This window comes from Puma concolor, chromosome D4 (assembly GCF_028749965.1).
Source record: "Puma concolor isolate L17-30 chromosome D4, mPumCon1.1.hap2, whole genome shotgun sequence".
In the NCBI taxonomy this organism is placed as follows: Eukaryota; Metazoa; Chordata; class Mammalia; order Carnivora; family Felidae; genus Puma; species Puma concolor.
This window is the reverse complement of record NC_141679.1, coordinates 7,716,927-7,734,007: the sequence shown is the minus strand read 5'-3', so window position 1 is coordinate 7,734,007 and position 17,081 is coordinate 7,716,927. Positions and strand designations below refer to the sequence as shown.

Here is a 17,081-nt window from a genome sequence, read left to right as displayed (position 1 = left end):
AGGGCTCATTAAGGCACGTGTGTGGTCCCACGTATGGGGTGGAGGGTGGGACAGAGCCCCGAACGAGAAGAATGGGGGCTGGCACCCTTATGGGTACTAGTGTGGTCTCAAGGATGCCCACCTCAATAGTAGGGCTGGCCCAGCCCCCGAAAGGAAGCCAATGCAAAACGTGTGGGCCCTCAAGGGGCAGGGTCCCAGTCAGGGGCCACGCCACCACCTTCTAACAGAAGGCTGCTAGAGAGCTTCTGCAAATGATTGTCACGCAACAACTTGCTGACAAGTTACAAAACCTCCCGTGGTGGAAAATCAGACAGCCCTCAGTAGAAACGGTAGCGTCCAAGGAGCACTGGAGGTAGAGTCAGAAGATCCCAGCTGATGACCCACTGTGCTTTGGAAAGTCATGTAGCTTCTCTGAACCTTCTGTATCTCTAAAATGGGATTAGACTAATAACTATAATACTAACCCTGGACAACTGCTGTGAAGAACAGAGGTAAACAGACATAAAGATGCCCAGTAACCTGTGCTACACACGTATTTGGGAGTTATTATTTCTCTTCCTTTTCTTTTATCTCTTATTTCCTAAGGGGAGAAAATAAAAATGGGTAATTCTATCTTTTATGTCATTACTGGATATTTGAAACACCAGCGTGCCGCCTCTCGCTATCAGTGATGGTCGAGAAGCTAGAAGTAGTGTTGAGCTTGTGAGTGTTTTACTGTGTTAATGTCCTGGTCCATTTCACTCCTAATACCCTGATAGGGGAAGGGGCTCACAATCGGGGCGGACATGGGAGGCTCGTTAGGTGGGACGAAGGGTTAGCTTCCTCTGCTCCTTTATGCCATGATTTAGAGAACCTTAATAGGTCTGCCTTTATGCCTGTGGGAACTTGTACATATTTTTCCATAGAAAAGAACAAGATTATTTAAAGAAGAAGAAGAAAAAGAAGAGGAGGAGGAGGAGGAGGAGGAGGAGGGGGAAGGAGGGAGAGGAGGAGGGGGACGAGAAGGGAGGAGGAGAAGAGGAGGGGGGGAGGGGGAGGAGGAGGAGAATAGATCCTTTGATTGCTACTCTGAGTACACAGAAATGAAATCTGATTTTTGTATTCGCTTATGTACAGATGAGGAAATGTCAAGGATGCCCTTTGTACTATCATCTCAAAATACAATTTATCCAACGACCACGGTGGGTAAGTATTACCCAAATTCCTTCAGCCAGTGCCTGTATGCTAGGTTAGCCCAGAGCACTACTGTGATGCAGAGGTTCTCGTCTGACGTGCTCTGCTCTCTCTTCACCAGTGCCTTCCGCACTGACCTTCCCTTTTCAGAGCCCAGGGATGTCCTTGCAAATACTGAGTAAGGAATGCTTCTCACGGCAATGGTCTTTCCTATACACTTTTGAGTAAAAAGAATAAAAACAGAAGGGCCCCACAATAGGAGAAGACATGCACCAGTGTTAAGCCATTGTGACAACATTTACGTGCTACGACCTGGCTTTAAAAAAATTTCTTTTTATTTGAGAGGGAGGGAGGGAGGGAGGGAGGGAGAGAGAGAGAGAGAGAGAGAAAGCAGAGGACACAGAAGGAGAGAGAGAATATTAATCAGGCTCCTCATACAGCCTGATGTGGAGCTTGATCTCATGACCCTGGGATCACGACCTGAGCCAAAATCTAGAGTCGGGCACTCAATGAACTGAGCCACCCAGGCGCCCCACCACTACCTGGCTTTTCTATTTCCCATAGGGGAGGGTGCCAAATGGGAAATATTAGAAAAACAATTGCTGGAAGGAGGGTGGGAGAGGGGAGTGAAGCCTAGCACAGGAGAGGACGAGGCAAGAGAGCTCACCTAGCTGGTCAGGGAATACAAAGTTCTAAGGCCAAGGAAACCCTACTGCCAAAAACACTTGTGAATATGGCTATAAAAGTAACACTTTGAGAAAGTGCCAGGAGTCAGGCCCGGAAAATGGAGAAAGAGAAATCCATACCTCAAATTTCGACAAGGCAAAAAAAGAGATAGAGCCTAGAAATGCCACGCGTCACCACAACACTTAGAAATCATGCGTGAAAGATTCTAGAAAGAATCATCGGTTGGTGAGCAGTTCAGAAAGAAAACGGTCAGTAGGAGCCAGGAAATGGACATTGAGAACAACCAGAGAATCCTCCTTTCCTTTTCAGATGCCATTATGTGAAAGCCGCACACGTAATGAGTGCAGAATTCACCAGGACATTTAGCAAAGTCTCTTCGTGATAGCATCTTGGACAAGACTGAGAATCCAGGAGCTGAAGACAGCCCAGCTGGGTGCAGTCATAATTGGAGGAGCTGCTGTATCTAAAGAATATTGATTAATGGAAATATGCCAACCTAACTAATTGCCTTGTCTCCTTTCACCCTAAATCCCTAATTCGTCCCCCACGTTACCACCATAATGATCTTCGATCCGACCACAGTCTATGTTCAAACATCTGAGCATGGCATATAAGGTCTGTTAACATCACTTCCCTTGTCAACTTTTTCAACCTCCATGCTTGCCTCAACAGCCAATAAATGACACTGCAGGTCTCAGGCGACCCTAGCTGACACGAGTCTGTGGCGTGAACAACACGGAAAGAGTAGAGAGGCATGCGATCCATGTGCTTATTACCCAGAAGCTGGGTAATAAGAAAAAAATCGCAGGGAACCAGTGATATTAAGGCAGAATCTCTGCATACATCAGTGAGGTCGTTAATGGAAAAGAAGGATCCTGGAAAGGCAGGGGGACCAGCTCACACGTGGGTGTTCCAGGAAGGGACGTTTTTGAGCTAAAAAAAAATACACATATGTAAAGAATGTTTGGACGTATTACTTTTTAAATAACAACGACAACAAAAAGAGATTGCCTTCGTTGTCAGAAAGCTTCAGACGAACAGGCTTTACGAATATCTTTTGGGACTTTCTAAATGTGATTCCCCAAGCTGGAGGATGTGATTACATTTAAAAACTCTTGTAACTCTGATGGGCTACAGCTGTGCCCACAGCTGGCCCCATGGAGGGGCTGTGTAGCAAGCACCCACCCCGAAAAGCCACTCAGGAAAAACATCCTTCTATTCCAGTTAAAAGAGACGCCCCACGGGGGCCATGACTATCTTTAGTCCTTTAACAGTTAACTCAAGAGTTAGTCTGTACTCGACCAACAGCGGAAACAGTGAGCATTTAAGATGTCACATGACGCTTTGCGAGCGTTTATAAAGAGGGCTCCGGACTGTCGGTTGGGGTGGGGGGTGGTGGAGAATCATCTTTTGCCAAGACGTTTCGTGGAATGCCAAGACTGCAAACAGTATGTCAAGACTTAGCGGACAGCTCTGCATTGGGCCGTATTAACTCTGCCGCACATTTCTGTAAGCCTTTTGGCGTGTACGAAAACCAGCACCTTTGGGCATCGTACTTGGCTTCCTTTCTGCTTCTAAACTTTCTCACTTCTCAGAAACAAACTAAAGACAGCAGAAGGAGCAAAAAAAAAAAAAAAAAAAAAAAAAAAGCATCCTGACTCTAAAAGGACGGAATAAAAGGAGATGATGTACACGCCATGGCTCGGAAAGGTCAAGGCATTAAGTGTGGTGCAGTGAGATCCTTCCTTTACTATCGCTACTTCCCCAGTCACTAGGAAAGCACGGGAATTACGGAGACTGGATTCCACCCGAGGAGGCCCTCAAGGGGAGCCGAGCCGGGGGTTCAAATGTCTGCTACTCCCGTGACTTGTCACGCAGGAATCCAAGGGAGCCAGCGGGGGCAGGGAGAAATCTCCTCTCCCCTTGCACGATTCGTGCTATTTTCTGACTCGCACCTTCTGGCACCACTCAGACGAGCCAGTTTCCTCGGCAGCAATGCAGGAGGCCAGGCTGGTCTTGCTCTGGACGGCAGCCCCTCTGGGGTCAACTCCCACCTCTGCGGCCATGAGCTACCTCCTCCCAGGGTGGACTGTCTATGTGGAGGGCTGCAGCTAGCCCTGTGCTTGTGTCTTCTCACTGATGCCCACGGCAGTTCCCACAGAAGGTTTTTAAACAGCTAAAATCTCTTGGAGGGAAAAAATACATTAATGGAAGAGTCTGGAGTAGAGAAAACCAACTTCCTACAACTGCAACAATCACCTGTCTTCTCTCTTAGGAAACTATTTACAAAAAAATTTTTTTAATGTTTATTTATTCTTGAGCGAGAGACAGAGAGACCGTGAGAGCGGGGAAGTGACAAAGAGAGAGGGAGACTCAGAATCTGAAACAGGCCCCAAGCTCCGAGCTGTCAGCACAGAGCCTGACGCGGGGCTCGAACTCACGAACCAGGAGACCATGACCTGAGCGGAGGTCGGACGCTTAACTGACTGAGCCACCCAGGCACCCCTCGAAAACTCTTAACAGACAACATGATGTAATTCTAACAGTGATGTCTAACCTTTACTTGGCACATATAATGTGGCGGGCACCACGCTAAGTGTTACTGTCATTATTTCATTTAATGACATAAACACACTGTATTAACAAGCATTACATGACATAAAATTAGGATAATAATGACTGATTTAAAAGTTAGCATATTATTGGGGCACCTGGGTGGCTCAGACAATGAAGCACCCGACTCAGTCGCATCATGACTTCGGCTCAGGTCATGATCTCACAGTTGGTGGGTTCGAGCCCCCACGTCGGGCTCTGTGCGGACAGCTCAGAGCCTGGAGCTGCTCCAGATTCTGTGTCTCCCTCTCTCTCTCTGCCCCTCCCCCGCTCGTGCTCTGTCTCTGTCTCTCAAAAATAAACGTTACAAAAAAAAAAAAAGTTAGCATATTATGATAAACTTGTACGATCCTGTAAATTCTCGGATATATAAATCAAAATGTTTTTTAAAAGTATCTGCTTATTTGCTTGAAGTATCATAATCTTTTCCTCTTAGCACAGTGTCTGTAAATTAGTTGGCATAAACATATTTGCTTTGAACAGTCAAGTGTATAACACAAAGGGGCGGGACCAGGTATATCAAATAATTAATTTCCTTCTGTTTTCGTAGAGAACATTCAATTTGCACTAATATAAATTACACGTCGAGGTTCGCCATTACCCATTTCCATGTGGTTAATATTACCTTCAAATAAAGTAACTTTAATTTTTTTTTTTAAAAATTTTTTTTTCAACGTTTTTATTTATTTTTGGGACAGAGAGAGACAGAGCATGAACAGGGGAGGGGCAGAGAGAGAGGGAGACACAGAATCGGAAACAGGCTCCAGGCTCCGAGCCATCCGCCCAGAGCCTGACGCGGGGCTCGAACTCACGGACTGCGAGATCGTGACCTGGCTGAAGCCGGACGCTTAACCGACTGCGCCACCCAGGCGCCCCAGTAACTTTAAATTTTAACATAAAGGATTCTAGTTTGTGGGTGTGATGGTTAGTTTTCTATGTCCACTGGGCTAGCCTCTAGTCCCCAGTTAAATACAATAAGACACTAATCTAGGTATTGCTGTGAAGGCATTTATTTATTTTTGAGAGAGAGAGAGAGAGAGAGACCGAGAGACCAAGAGACAGAGAGACAGAGCATGAGTTGGAGATGGGGAGAGAGAGGGAGACACAGAATCCGAAAGAGGCTCCAAGCTCGGAGCTGTCAGCACAGAGCCCGACATGGGGCTCGAACTCACGAACTGTGAGATCATGACCTGAGTTGAAGTTGGATATTCAACCGACCGAGCCACCCAGGCGCCCCGTGAAGGTATTTTTTTAGACGTGACTAGTGTCTACAATCAGCTGATTTTTAAGGAAAGGAGATTATCCTGGATAATCTGAGTGAAGCTGATCCAATCACCTGACAGGCCTTGAGACCAGAACTGAGGTTTCCCTGAGGAAGAATCCACCTGCGGAGTGCTCATCCGATCCTGGGGCCAGGAACCCGGGTACCACCTGGACTCTTCACTTCCCCTTGCCCCTGGCATTCGATCCACCATTACTTCCCGCTGACTCACTTTCATCCCAGCGGCCCGCTAACCCTTCCCCAGGCCTCCATTCTATCTTGTAAAAGTGCACACCCCTCTGCCTGGTGCAAAGGCTTCCCGTCTGTGTCTACTCCACATGCCGATTCCCCATCTATCAGCCCACCCCTTGTCAAAATCCGGCTTTGACATCTCTGATTGCCTCAAGGGAACGGAGTGTATCTCACCTTTTTTTTTTTTTTTTATACCAGGCACTTAGCAAAATATCAGATCCGTGGTAAATGTCGGGTGAGTAGGAGGCAGTCCCCCAAGGCATGTGGAGCACAGATTCTCCTTAGTTGGGTACTGTAACCAAAGCCAGGTGAAACAGTCACTAGGAGCCCTGCATTTCTGTTGGCACGGAGGGTCTTTATCCCCTTTTTAAACTTTTCTTCTTTTATATAGACTGGTACGTGATACACACAGACCTGCACGTATTTAACGAACACGGTTTGATTTTGATGTATGTAGACACCCATGATGCAATCACCGTACTCAAGGGAACAGAAGGTAAGGGACACACACAGCACCTCCCAGAGTCTCCCTTGTCATGTTATGGGGTTTTGGGGGTCTATTTCTTAAAATTTTTCTTGTCATCAGAGGATCTTAATTTTGGAGAGTCCGTGAAATCTCTAGAGCCTCTACCTAGAAAACATTTAGTATATCGGTCCTGCGACTTTGTAAGTTTCCTGAAATCCATCCGGCCGTGGAGCTCCCACTTATGGTTGGTGGAGCCCAGGTTAATAACCCCTGAATGGGACCAAATACCACAGGTTCAAGTCTGTTTTTAATTCCCTCTGGTTTGGGTCTCGGCTGCCTTTCCCTTGTTTGGATCTCTCTTGGACCGTCATCCAAGAGTCCACATGACCCAGAAAGACTGGCTATCGGAGCCACTGGAAGATTATTCAGTGCTCAGGAAGGAACGTATTGGTGAGGACTCTTGTGTGGGTATTTACACTATCCTGGACTGCAGGTCTGTGACAGAACAATGCCTTCTGTTGAAGCAGCTCTCCTTTCATCTTGGAGGCCCTGCATTTGCCTTTCAAGCTAGCTGGAAGATGGGAAATGGAAAAACTAGGGGCGTGTCACGTAAGCTAAGTCAGGAGGCAAGTCATGGCGCTGCTTAAAAGGAGCCCCTGCCTCCTGGCATCCAACCCAAACACGACTCTGAAGACACGGCCACCGGCCCGGGACCCACCGCGACAAGTTTCTACATCAGGCTTATCCAAGCCCTTGTGTGAAGTCACCCCGAAAATAAACCTCCACGGCTCAGAGAACCCAGAGACAAACGAATGGGAACACGTTGCCCATGGATGTCAAAGGCAAAGCTCCAACGAAAGGGGAAGACGAGGGAACTGGTGGAGGGAGCAGTAATTCCTCGGGGGATGTGAGTACTTTAAGAACCGAGACGAAGAACAAAGCCCCAGAAGAGCTGTGGGGAGCTGTGTCATGATATTTGAGGACATCTATTAAGGCAGAGGAGTCTGAGCTAAATGCTTTTTATTCCAAAACCATTTTCATCGAGAATTCACACAATCTAATAAGGGAAAGGGAATGAGAAGCTTAGAAGGCTTCTGTCAATCAATCAAAAAAGCAATTACCTAGGAACTATTTCCATAAGGTAGCTGTGCTAGGCACTGTACAGCCCAAACTGGTTATTAAAACGCCCACCAGAGGGTCCTCATTCCTTACACGGTTGGCCAGAGCTGTGCCGAACACCCCCATTTTTGGTCACAAGTAACAATTTTCAGGGGGGGACAGAAATAAAACCACTTTGCCAGGTATGACAAAGTAGACTGAAGTCATCAAGGACAATCTAAAAACCAACCCACGGTGGGGGGGGGGGGGCGCATGGGTGGCTCAGTCGGTTAAGCGTCTGGCTTCAGCTCAGGTCATGATCTCGCCATTCGTGAGTTCGAGCCCCGCGTCGGGCTCTGTGCTGATGGCTCGGGGCCTGCAGCCCGCTTCCGATTCTGTGTCTCCCTCTCTCTCTGCCTCTCCCCCGCTCACACTCTGTCTCTCTCTCTCTCTCTCAAAAATAAATAAACATTGAAAAAAAATTTAAAAACCCACAGGGCTCCTCTTGGCTTTCAAACAATAGAACCTAAGACTTCACTCCTTAAGAATCTCTAGCCTTTGCAAAGGAGCTCTCAAGATACCATGTTCCAGAACCACTCTCTGTGTGACGTCATCCCAGCCGTTCTCCTAGGGTACTGAAAGCACAGGAGTCCCTGTGTCTCTGGTCAGGATGTCATCTTCGGGAGGGCAAGTTCAGGTCTTACTTGTTTCTAAATCCTCAGAGCTGCACCTGTGCTGCCTGTGGGCCCCGCCCAGTGAGTCACTGATGCTGACCTCCCGAGTCATATTCTTAGGTGGGAGAGGAAGGCTATGCATTTCATGGTCTGGCACCCAGTCCCTCTAATGTCACTGTGATTAAGGACAGGCTGCAGAAAAGTGCAATTATAACAACCTAAGGTAATCCTGACACCTACTGCTGTGCCCTTCCTGGTACCAGGTTCTTTTAAAAGAAGTTCAAGCGGAAAGGTACAGTATTTTTTTTTAAGTAGGCCCCCTGGCCGACATGGGGTTTGAGCTCATGACCCCCTGATCAAGGGCTGCACGCTCTACCTGCTGAGCCAGTCAAGGTGCCCGAGAAGGTGGAGTTATTTTGACCTAAGCAGTGCTTTTTAAAACATTGCAGCTAGCGCCTTTATTCTCGTTTCTAAAATGACTACTGAAATGTGCACCCAAGCATTACACCTGAGTAGGTCCTTCTTTGTCATCTCCGTATCAACTCCCACCCTGTTTCCTTGCCTGCGTTTGCATTACTTATTTTCTGTTGACCTTCTTTTTTTTTTTTTTTTTAATTTTTTTTTCAACGTTTATTTATTTTTGGGACAGAGAGAGACAGAGCATGAACAGGGGAGGGGAAGAGAGAGAGGGAGACACAGAATCTGAAACAGGCTCCAGGCTCTGAGCCATCAGCCCAGAGCCCGACGCGGGGCTCGAACTCACGGACCGCGAGATCGTGACCTGGCTGAAGTCGGACGCTTAACCGACTGCGCCACCCAGGCGCCCCTTTCTGTTGACCTTCTTATCATTGTTGGGTTTCATCAAGACAGTGTGGCTCTATGAAGACAGAAGATATGAGTCTGTCTTGTATACGCTGGGACGTGTGGGTCTAACCCAGTGCCTGGCACACAGCAGGTGCCTAAGAAATATTTGCTAGATGAAAGAAATGAAATCGCGTGAGATTATTTCTCAAATAATTTACTGGAAGAGTGTTTTGAGGACATGCTCTAGAGGATAAAGACGGTTTTGTTGGCCAAGTGATTTTGAGCAGGGCTTAATGTTCCGTTTCCTCCACAGTATCAGATAACCCAGGCTCTGAGAATTCTTGTGAGAAGAAAGCCTTGAATATTATTTAGCTCTGCATTTCCCAGGACAACAACAAACTTTTTAAAAGTAGTATCTGATAGGGGCGCCTGGGTGGCTCAGTCGGTTGAGCGTCCGACTTCAGCTCAGGTCATGATCTCACACTCCGTTGAGTTTAAGCCCCGCGTCAGGCTCTGTGCTGACAGCTCGGGGCCTGGAGCCTGCTTCGGAATCTGTGTCTCCCTCTCTCTCTGCCCCTCCCCTGCTCATGCTCTGTCTCCTTCTGTCTCAAAAATAAATAGAAACATTTAAAAATTTTTTTTAAAAAAGTAGTATCTGATAACATCCTGTGGCATGTGTTTCAAAGAACCCACTTAGGGCAACACTGCTTTAAGAGCTACAGAAAGACCCTGGGCCTCTAGGCCCAGAGACGCTGGAATTTTCTGTATTTACAAGGCTGAAGGCAGCTTTTCCTGATCTCTCCAGAAAGAAAGAGAAGCTTTTTCTCACAAACTGCTTACTTTATGGACAAGTGACCCCGCCATTCCACTTCCCACACCCGACACGGATTCTCAACTCCTTCTCAAGGGCTCCAGAACCTGGTGGTAGACCAATGCTCTCAAAAGCGTGGCTGGGACCACTGGGCCTCACTAAGACAGAAGCCTCTGCACAACTGGCTTCAACTTCCGATCAGCTGCTTTGAGTATGAGCTTAAATTTAAGAGGACTTATTTCTATCATTTACATTCAATTAATTAACACCGCTACTTTGGGCCACAATTGTTTGCCTTACCAAAGCCAAACCAGGGGCCTTCTCAAAATCGGTTACCCTCAACAGAGGCATCAGGACAGTCGGGCAGGGTAGCAGGTGCCATCATCGTTCTCAGGGCAGATACAAGCAACACCAACAGCCATTAAAGTATGGAAGTGGGTAAATGACTCACTTAGAAAAATAACCATTTTAGTGCCCTTTTAACGTGAACAAAGCATCATGACTCTTCCAATACGATTTCCAATGTGATTTATCACATGAAAGGAAAACAGGTTAGCACATCTTGAAATCACGTGTCCATGACAGGCGCCTACTACTGACATTCCATTGAGGGTCAGAGGGACTTTTCATTTATTCCTGAGAAGGAAGGAAGGAAGGAAGGAAGGAAGGAAGAAAAAGAAATAAAGAAAGAAAAGAAAGAAAGAAAGAAAGAAAGAGAGAGAGAGAGAGAGAAAGAAAGAAAGAAAGAAAGAAAGAAAGAAAGAAAGAAAGAAAAAAAGGAAGGAAGGAAGGAGGGAGAGGGGAAAGGAGAGAAGAGAGGGAGAGAAGACAGGGAGGGAGGGAGGAAGGGAGGGAGAAAAAACGAAAAAGAAAAAGGAGAGTCACAACCTGGAAGGCTCTGTGTGGCCCACTGTGCACGCCCTGTGCCAGGCAGATGTACGGAAAACAACACCCATACCGGTAACACCAGCAACTGTAATATGGGCCTCCATGTAGGGGAAATGGATTTTTTCACACAGCTTTTTAAGATTCCAACAACCGCACACAGCAAGGTGAGCTTTGTGGCACTCCGTGGAATCATTTATAGGTTTGAGTCTCCATGTGTGTGTGTTGGGGGTGGGGGACGGCTCTGAACAGATTCCATCTCCCGGAAGAGAGAGGTATCCCTAAGCTGCTCTGTCTTAGCCAGAGAGCTATTGTAAGAGCTGACCTCTCAAGAAGGAAACACGAGCGCACGTGGGGTTCGTCCGCATTTCAGATGCTGTGCTGGGTTTATAACAGACTGCGCCCAAGTTGCAAAACTGAAAGTCATCAACCAGGGTGGGCCGGAGGTGAATGTTAACAGTCTTCCGGGAGCTGTGAAATGGACGGCACATTCGTGCCATCTCTGACTTCTGGCCCCCCATTCTTTTGCGTTCTCTTTAAGAAGTCCGCTTCGAGGACAAGCCAGAGGCGAAGGGAGACCGCCCCCCCCACCCCCGCCACTTATGCCACTACCAGGGTACGAATGAAAAATTCTGATAAAGCTCACAGCCTTGAAGAAAGTTTCAAGCTGCCTTGGTTTTCTCTTCTTCTGCCACTCATTATCGGGCAGAACTGAAGGACAGATTCTGCCTTTTGCTCTGCAGGCTAAGTTCTATTCTCGCTGGAGACCATCGCTGGGGAGTGGAATGTCTCGCTACTCGCTTATTCGCGGAGCCCTCTATTTAATGGACTCGCGATCGGGAAGGCGCATTCCGCGGAAGAAGTCAGCTCTCCCCTGATGGAGTGAGTGGGTGTGCACACGTTAGGCAATGAGAAAAGTTATTTTCTGCATGCCATGAGCCAAATTATCCCAATTCCTTTGCCGAAGAGCTTCCCCCGCCCTTCTCCTTTTTTCTCTTCGTAGCTTGAATAATATTTAGCTAAGATTTCAGGTTCCTGGTTTTCAGTAGGATCCAACAGGTGTGGGGAAGGGTCATATGCCCACGGCCAGGGTCGTGAGGTCTCTGCCGTATGATGAGCGTCTGTCTTCGGGCTCGGGGAGCCTTCTCACTGGCCCGAATTTCAGAGCAGGGCCTCATAAAGCCGGCAACGTTAAGACCCAAATAATGTCATTTAGTGTCTAGGGGGAGGTTAAAAAGAGGATTAGAGGAAAGCAGGCAGGCAGGGTATATTAAACGAGTCCATGACTAGCAGGGTGTGACAGAAAAGGGTTTTATTCTTTTCAACAAAACAATTCCCCAGGGCTGGGATCATTACTCCACTGTGCCTTTATCACCTTGGAATTTTTATGGTTATTTTTGATGAATTCACATTTTTGTAAAGGCTTTTTTGAAATGATGCCAGTTTTCAATTTTTAATTAAAGTCGTAAATAATCTTAATTCTGCCTTAAAAGGTTTATTGTTTCTTACTTTTTTTTTTTTTTTTTTAGTTTATTATTGCTGCCAGGAAATATTTCAAATACCAAGCACTGATGTGAGTTAGCAATTAGAATCTCTCCAAGGTCTAGTAACAATGTTGTACACCATGTAAATATCACAGACCAGTTTACCCCACGAGGTCTGAAAGTGTGGATTGGCTGCTTTCAGGTTTATTCACAATGCTTCTCCCGGGGGTGGCATTTCCTCTTTTTATCGGACGGGGCGACTTTCATCATTTTAATTTCCACAGATTAATTTGTCACTGATTCGGAACAGATTTTAAGAATCTTTGGATTAAAAAAGACAGGTCACTAAGGTCTGGGCAATGAAAGGCAGCCACATCAGTTCAGCCATTTGCAGGAAACAAGGTGCACATTAAAAGCTAAATGAGCACAGAGTACCTCACTTTAAAGAAGACAAAATTAAGAGCATAATGCAGTATTTGATATTAGGCTATTGCACAGCTCCTTGAAAGTACACCCTGGCTACCCAGCCTCACTGCTGAAGGGTGTCTGCACAAATTGCCCATCAATTTCTATTTTGTAGCCTCAGGTCCAGTTTTCGTTTTCAAATTGGTGCTTCAAGAATCTTTCACACACTCCAAACTAAGTCTTCCTTTATATAGAGGCTGAGACAGACCACGTCTGAACAATAGAAACCAATTAATTAATGATCCCTGAAAATATCTCATTATGTTTCCATACCTACTGTCAACCTAGGTGACCTTCTTAAGTTGACTACACAACGTGATGCTTATTTGTCTGGATGCGGCACTTATATTCCCTCATGTCCATGGCAGGTGTTACTCTCTGTGAAGGTGAAGGTGCTCTCCAGTCTTAGGATAGATTTCCTAGTATGGTAAAACCCCACACATTTCAGACAACGTGGGAGGTGGATGGTCAGATTTAGGAGAAAAAACTCTCAAGAAGGTTTTTGTTTTTTTGAATTTTTTATATGTTTGTTTATTTTTGATGGAGAGAGAGCGAGCAAGCGAGGGAGAGAGAGAGGGAGAGTGCGTGCACAAGCAGGGGAGGGTTAGAGAAAGAAGGAGACACAGAAACCAAAGCAGGCTCCAGGCCATGAGCTGTCAGCATAGAGCCCGATGGAGGGCTCGAACTCATGAACTGCGAGCTCATGGAGATCACGACCTGAGCTGAAGTTGGGATGCTTAACCGACTGAGCCACCCAACCGCCCCTGTTTTTTGTTTTTTAAACAAAGACAACTTATCAGTTCAAGTTCACAAGATACACACGGAGATAATGGCAAAAGCCGTTAGACCGTGGTCCCGCAACACAGTATGCAACGTTGGTGTTGTTCAAATATTAAGTGTCCTCCTTAGAGCTTTAGATTATTAATTCACTTAGCAGTTCCTTACTCTTCTACGGTACAGGAATATCTTCAGTGTGGGTTTAATGGTCATCTGTTATCAGTTTACTGTATTCCAATAGAAGAGACTTACAGAAAAAAGAAATGATTTAACAACTGACTTACAAGAGTGGGTTTACATACAATTAAGAGCATCTATCAAATCCTTCCAACTGGGCATTTTTCTAATTCGCAGGGAAGAGGTCAAATTCTTTCCATATATGAGCCTTCAACTGGCACTGTGCTAACACCTCTCAAGAAGAAAAACCTCAAGTAAAAAAAGACTACACAGCATTTCCCAACATAAAAGCATTAAATCCCTATAAACCAGGAAAGAATGCACGATTCTAGTTAACTAGAAGCCACAGTGACCTGAACACCAGGGTCATGGGGTTCAATCACATCATGGGGACTTGAAGTATTGTGAATCTTAAGACTTCCCTTAAATTTGTTACGAAGGGCCCTTACATGAATCAGGTACCATCTCAACACAAATGAGACACTCATAAAGCTAAGGTCAGCTCAGTGTGGTTTTCTGCCATGGTCAGAAGTTGCTTATTGGTCCAAAAAGTTAGAAACTCAGTTATTGGGACCTCGAAAGCTGCTAAACTCCTTGTCACCATGGGGCCAACCACTTGCTGGAGATCTTACGAGATCACGAGAGAGAGGGAGAGAGAAAGAGAGGGTGGGGTGGGGAGAGAGAGAGAGAGAGTCAGTCAGTCAGAGTCAGACAGGTTGGCTGGTTGATCTTTAACATTTCTCCCAAATCCAAAACTCTATGATTTCTATGTGCGCTAAAAGCCACATTAATTCCTCACCGATATCAAAGTCATTTTAGGTTCAGTTCCTCTCTCAGATTTCCATACACAGCACCTAGTAAGAAACGTGTCTTTTTCTAAGCTTAAAGGGAGGGATATTCTGCACTTAATCATCCTGGAGATACACCTACCTTCTCCATCAGAACTAACAGGGTTTTGACCAGTTGATATTTTAGGAAAAAGCACTTACCTCCAGAAAGGGTTTCTGTTGTGCTCTTTTTCCCAATTCAATTTTCTTTAGCTATTTGGACTTAATCTCCATAAAAGCCTTTTGTTACTCTCCGGTTTAGGTGACTTTTACTAATTTCCTCTGATTCTTATCATACAGGCCCTCCCCCAGAAATTCCTATCTGGTCATACGAGCTATGCAGACCACAGCACTGCTGTTACTTCGGGGAAGATGTCCCCCTCAGAGAGTCTAATGCATGAAACTACCTTGAGAAGTCGAAGAATTCCAGGGCCCTGCACAAGTTCCAGTACTGCCAAGAGTAACTTAAATGTGCCTTTCCTGGCTAGATCCATTCTCTTTCGAAGTTACCTTTTTTCTCGCTTGTTGATCTTTGGAAGAATGTGCCTTCACGTGCTTTCTGAGGGAGCTTGGGTCTGTGTAGCGTTTGGAGCATCCTGGAATTTGACAAGCATAAGGTTTCTAAATGAGAAAGAAAAAAAAAACAAAACAGCTGTAGTTAAATCATAGAGGTGACCAGGGAAGATTTACTCAAGACTACTGACTTCAGAGCATGAACTGTTACCAACTGACTGACATGAAATGCTGGGTAATACTTGTGGGTTTTAATTAGAAAGCCCAGTAAGTTTGCATCAAGGCAAAGGGGAGAGTCAACTTTCAAGAAACGAGGAGGCAGCGTTTAGGGGTGTGCTCTCCCCGCAAAACGTCTTGTGGCATTTCTGGATGTGGGAATCATTAGTAAGCATCTCTAGTCATACTTACAGTTCTGTTCCCCTGAAAACAACCTCTGGTATTGTCAGAAACTAGGAAACACACATTCTCTAAGAGTTCGGGTATAAAGAAGCTGCAGAAAAGTCCAGAAAGGACTGGGAATGTTTCAGAGGAAACCTGATTCAGAGAGAAGGAGAGAATTAAAAGGGAGTGTTAGTGGAAAGTGAGCGAGAGACCATAGGTTTCAAACAACAGACACATGCAAACTCAGCCAGAGAAACATTAATCTTATTATAGGTATGACAGGTATAGGGGAGGCCCGGTGCTCAGCTGGGTTACACGCGTAAGCTCTTGGCTGAGTGTAATGAGACCACAAGTTTTGGCCACCTGCAACGCCCCCAGGCTCCTGAGATGTGAGGTACAGAGCCTAAGGCTGAGTCCAGAATCTTTTTAATTTTTGCACCCCTGGTGACGGGTATACAATTATGAGGAATGAATGAATGGGAGCACGCCATACATCAGTTCAAATTTTAGCACCTATGCCTACTGTGACAACAGAATTCATAGCAAGGGTTTGAGAGTATTGGCTTTTATGTTACGAAATAAAGCGAAACTGTTTACTCAAAGAACTAAAAGAAGAAGTCGCAAGGTAAACTATGTAAGTCACAGCGTAGAGTCACTTTGTACCTCTCAGTGGGTGACGTTAATTGGAGTTGTGCCCTCGTGATTGGAAACGTAAGCAGGAGAAGTGAAACCCTGCCCCTAAAATAGGATTCTTGCTCTAGGAACCTGCTCTTCCAATGACCAAAAAGAAAAAAAAAAATTCAGATTTTTAAAAATTATTATTTCCAGTTTGCTCCTGTTTTCATGTGGATGTTTGTCATTTTGGGAACCAACATCTACGTGGATTCTTGCCCCGCTGGAAGCTGTATTTATGCTTCACTTTTTTGTTTCTGCCCTTTTTGATTGCAAGCACAACGTAAAGTCATGAATATATAATTTAGTTGGACACTCCCAATTTGAATTCGGTTTGATGTCTCTGTTCCTTGAGTGACTGATTGACTGAATCACCCAACAGGTCTGAACGGTTTCATGGTATGCTGGGTCCTGCGTCACATGTAAGAATGCTAACAATGAACATTGGAGGCACCAGGCTCTCCGTATCTCAGGTTTTGCCAACGGCGAGCCAACATGGGCTGAAGTCACTAGTCAACGAGTTTCCCTCGGGCAAACAAAAGTTTTCTTTCACCTGGGAATCTCTTCTGGGTTCGCACAGCGGTCTTGCCATAGCCTTCCCCACCCGGCCCTGGCTTTAGGGCAACAACCAGCTGCTATCTCTATGAGCGGTCATGTTGTGACCACATACACTTGCATTCTGGGCACTAGAGGAGATGTGGCATGTTCAAAAAAAAAAAAAAACAAAAAACAAAGAAACAAAAAAAAAACAACTTTGGGAACATTAACACATTATATAAACCAACCCTATTATTATTACGATGGTCACTAATATCTGCGTTGAAAAGAAAAGGAATGGGTAATGTCACTTTGTATTTGAGTTTGGGATGTTCTTGAAACATCTCACCATCCCTCCCAGCTGGCCTTCACTCTCTCCCCTGCTGTTAGCCACCTGGGATCAGTGTGCCAAAATAGCAATGTCAGGGGAGGGTCCAAGTGGTGTACTGGTAATTTGATCTCAGGTTACCCCAGCTTTAAATGGCATGCTATACTTTATTAAACTATATTTTCCATGTGCACTG

The 17,081-nt window shown here is 45.7% G+C and overlaps 1 protein-coding gene across 5 annotated transcripts in view; it reads right to left on the bottom strand.

Moving 5' to 3' along the window:
* The window catches only part of GLIS3 (GLIS family zinc finger 3), a 504,180-nt gene that overhangs the window by 83,194 nt on the left and 403,905 nt on the right, over window positions 1-17,081 (bottom strand). For 4 of the 5 annotated variants that reach the window (XM_086684912.1, XM_086684913.1, XM_086684909.1 and 1 more), the window contains 2 exons: window positions 15,376-15,501; window positions 14,965-15,075 (listed from right to left, as the gene is read on the bottom strand). In XM_086684912.1, coding sequence (XP_086541038.1) covers window positions 14,965-15,075; window positions 15,376-15,501 — 237 coding nt within the window. The remainder of the gene's footprint in view (window positions 1-14,964; window positions 15,076-15,375; window positions 15,502-17,081) is intronic. The other variant, XM_025931570.2, reaches the window with a different exon arrangement.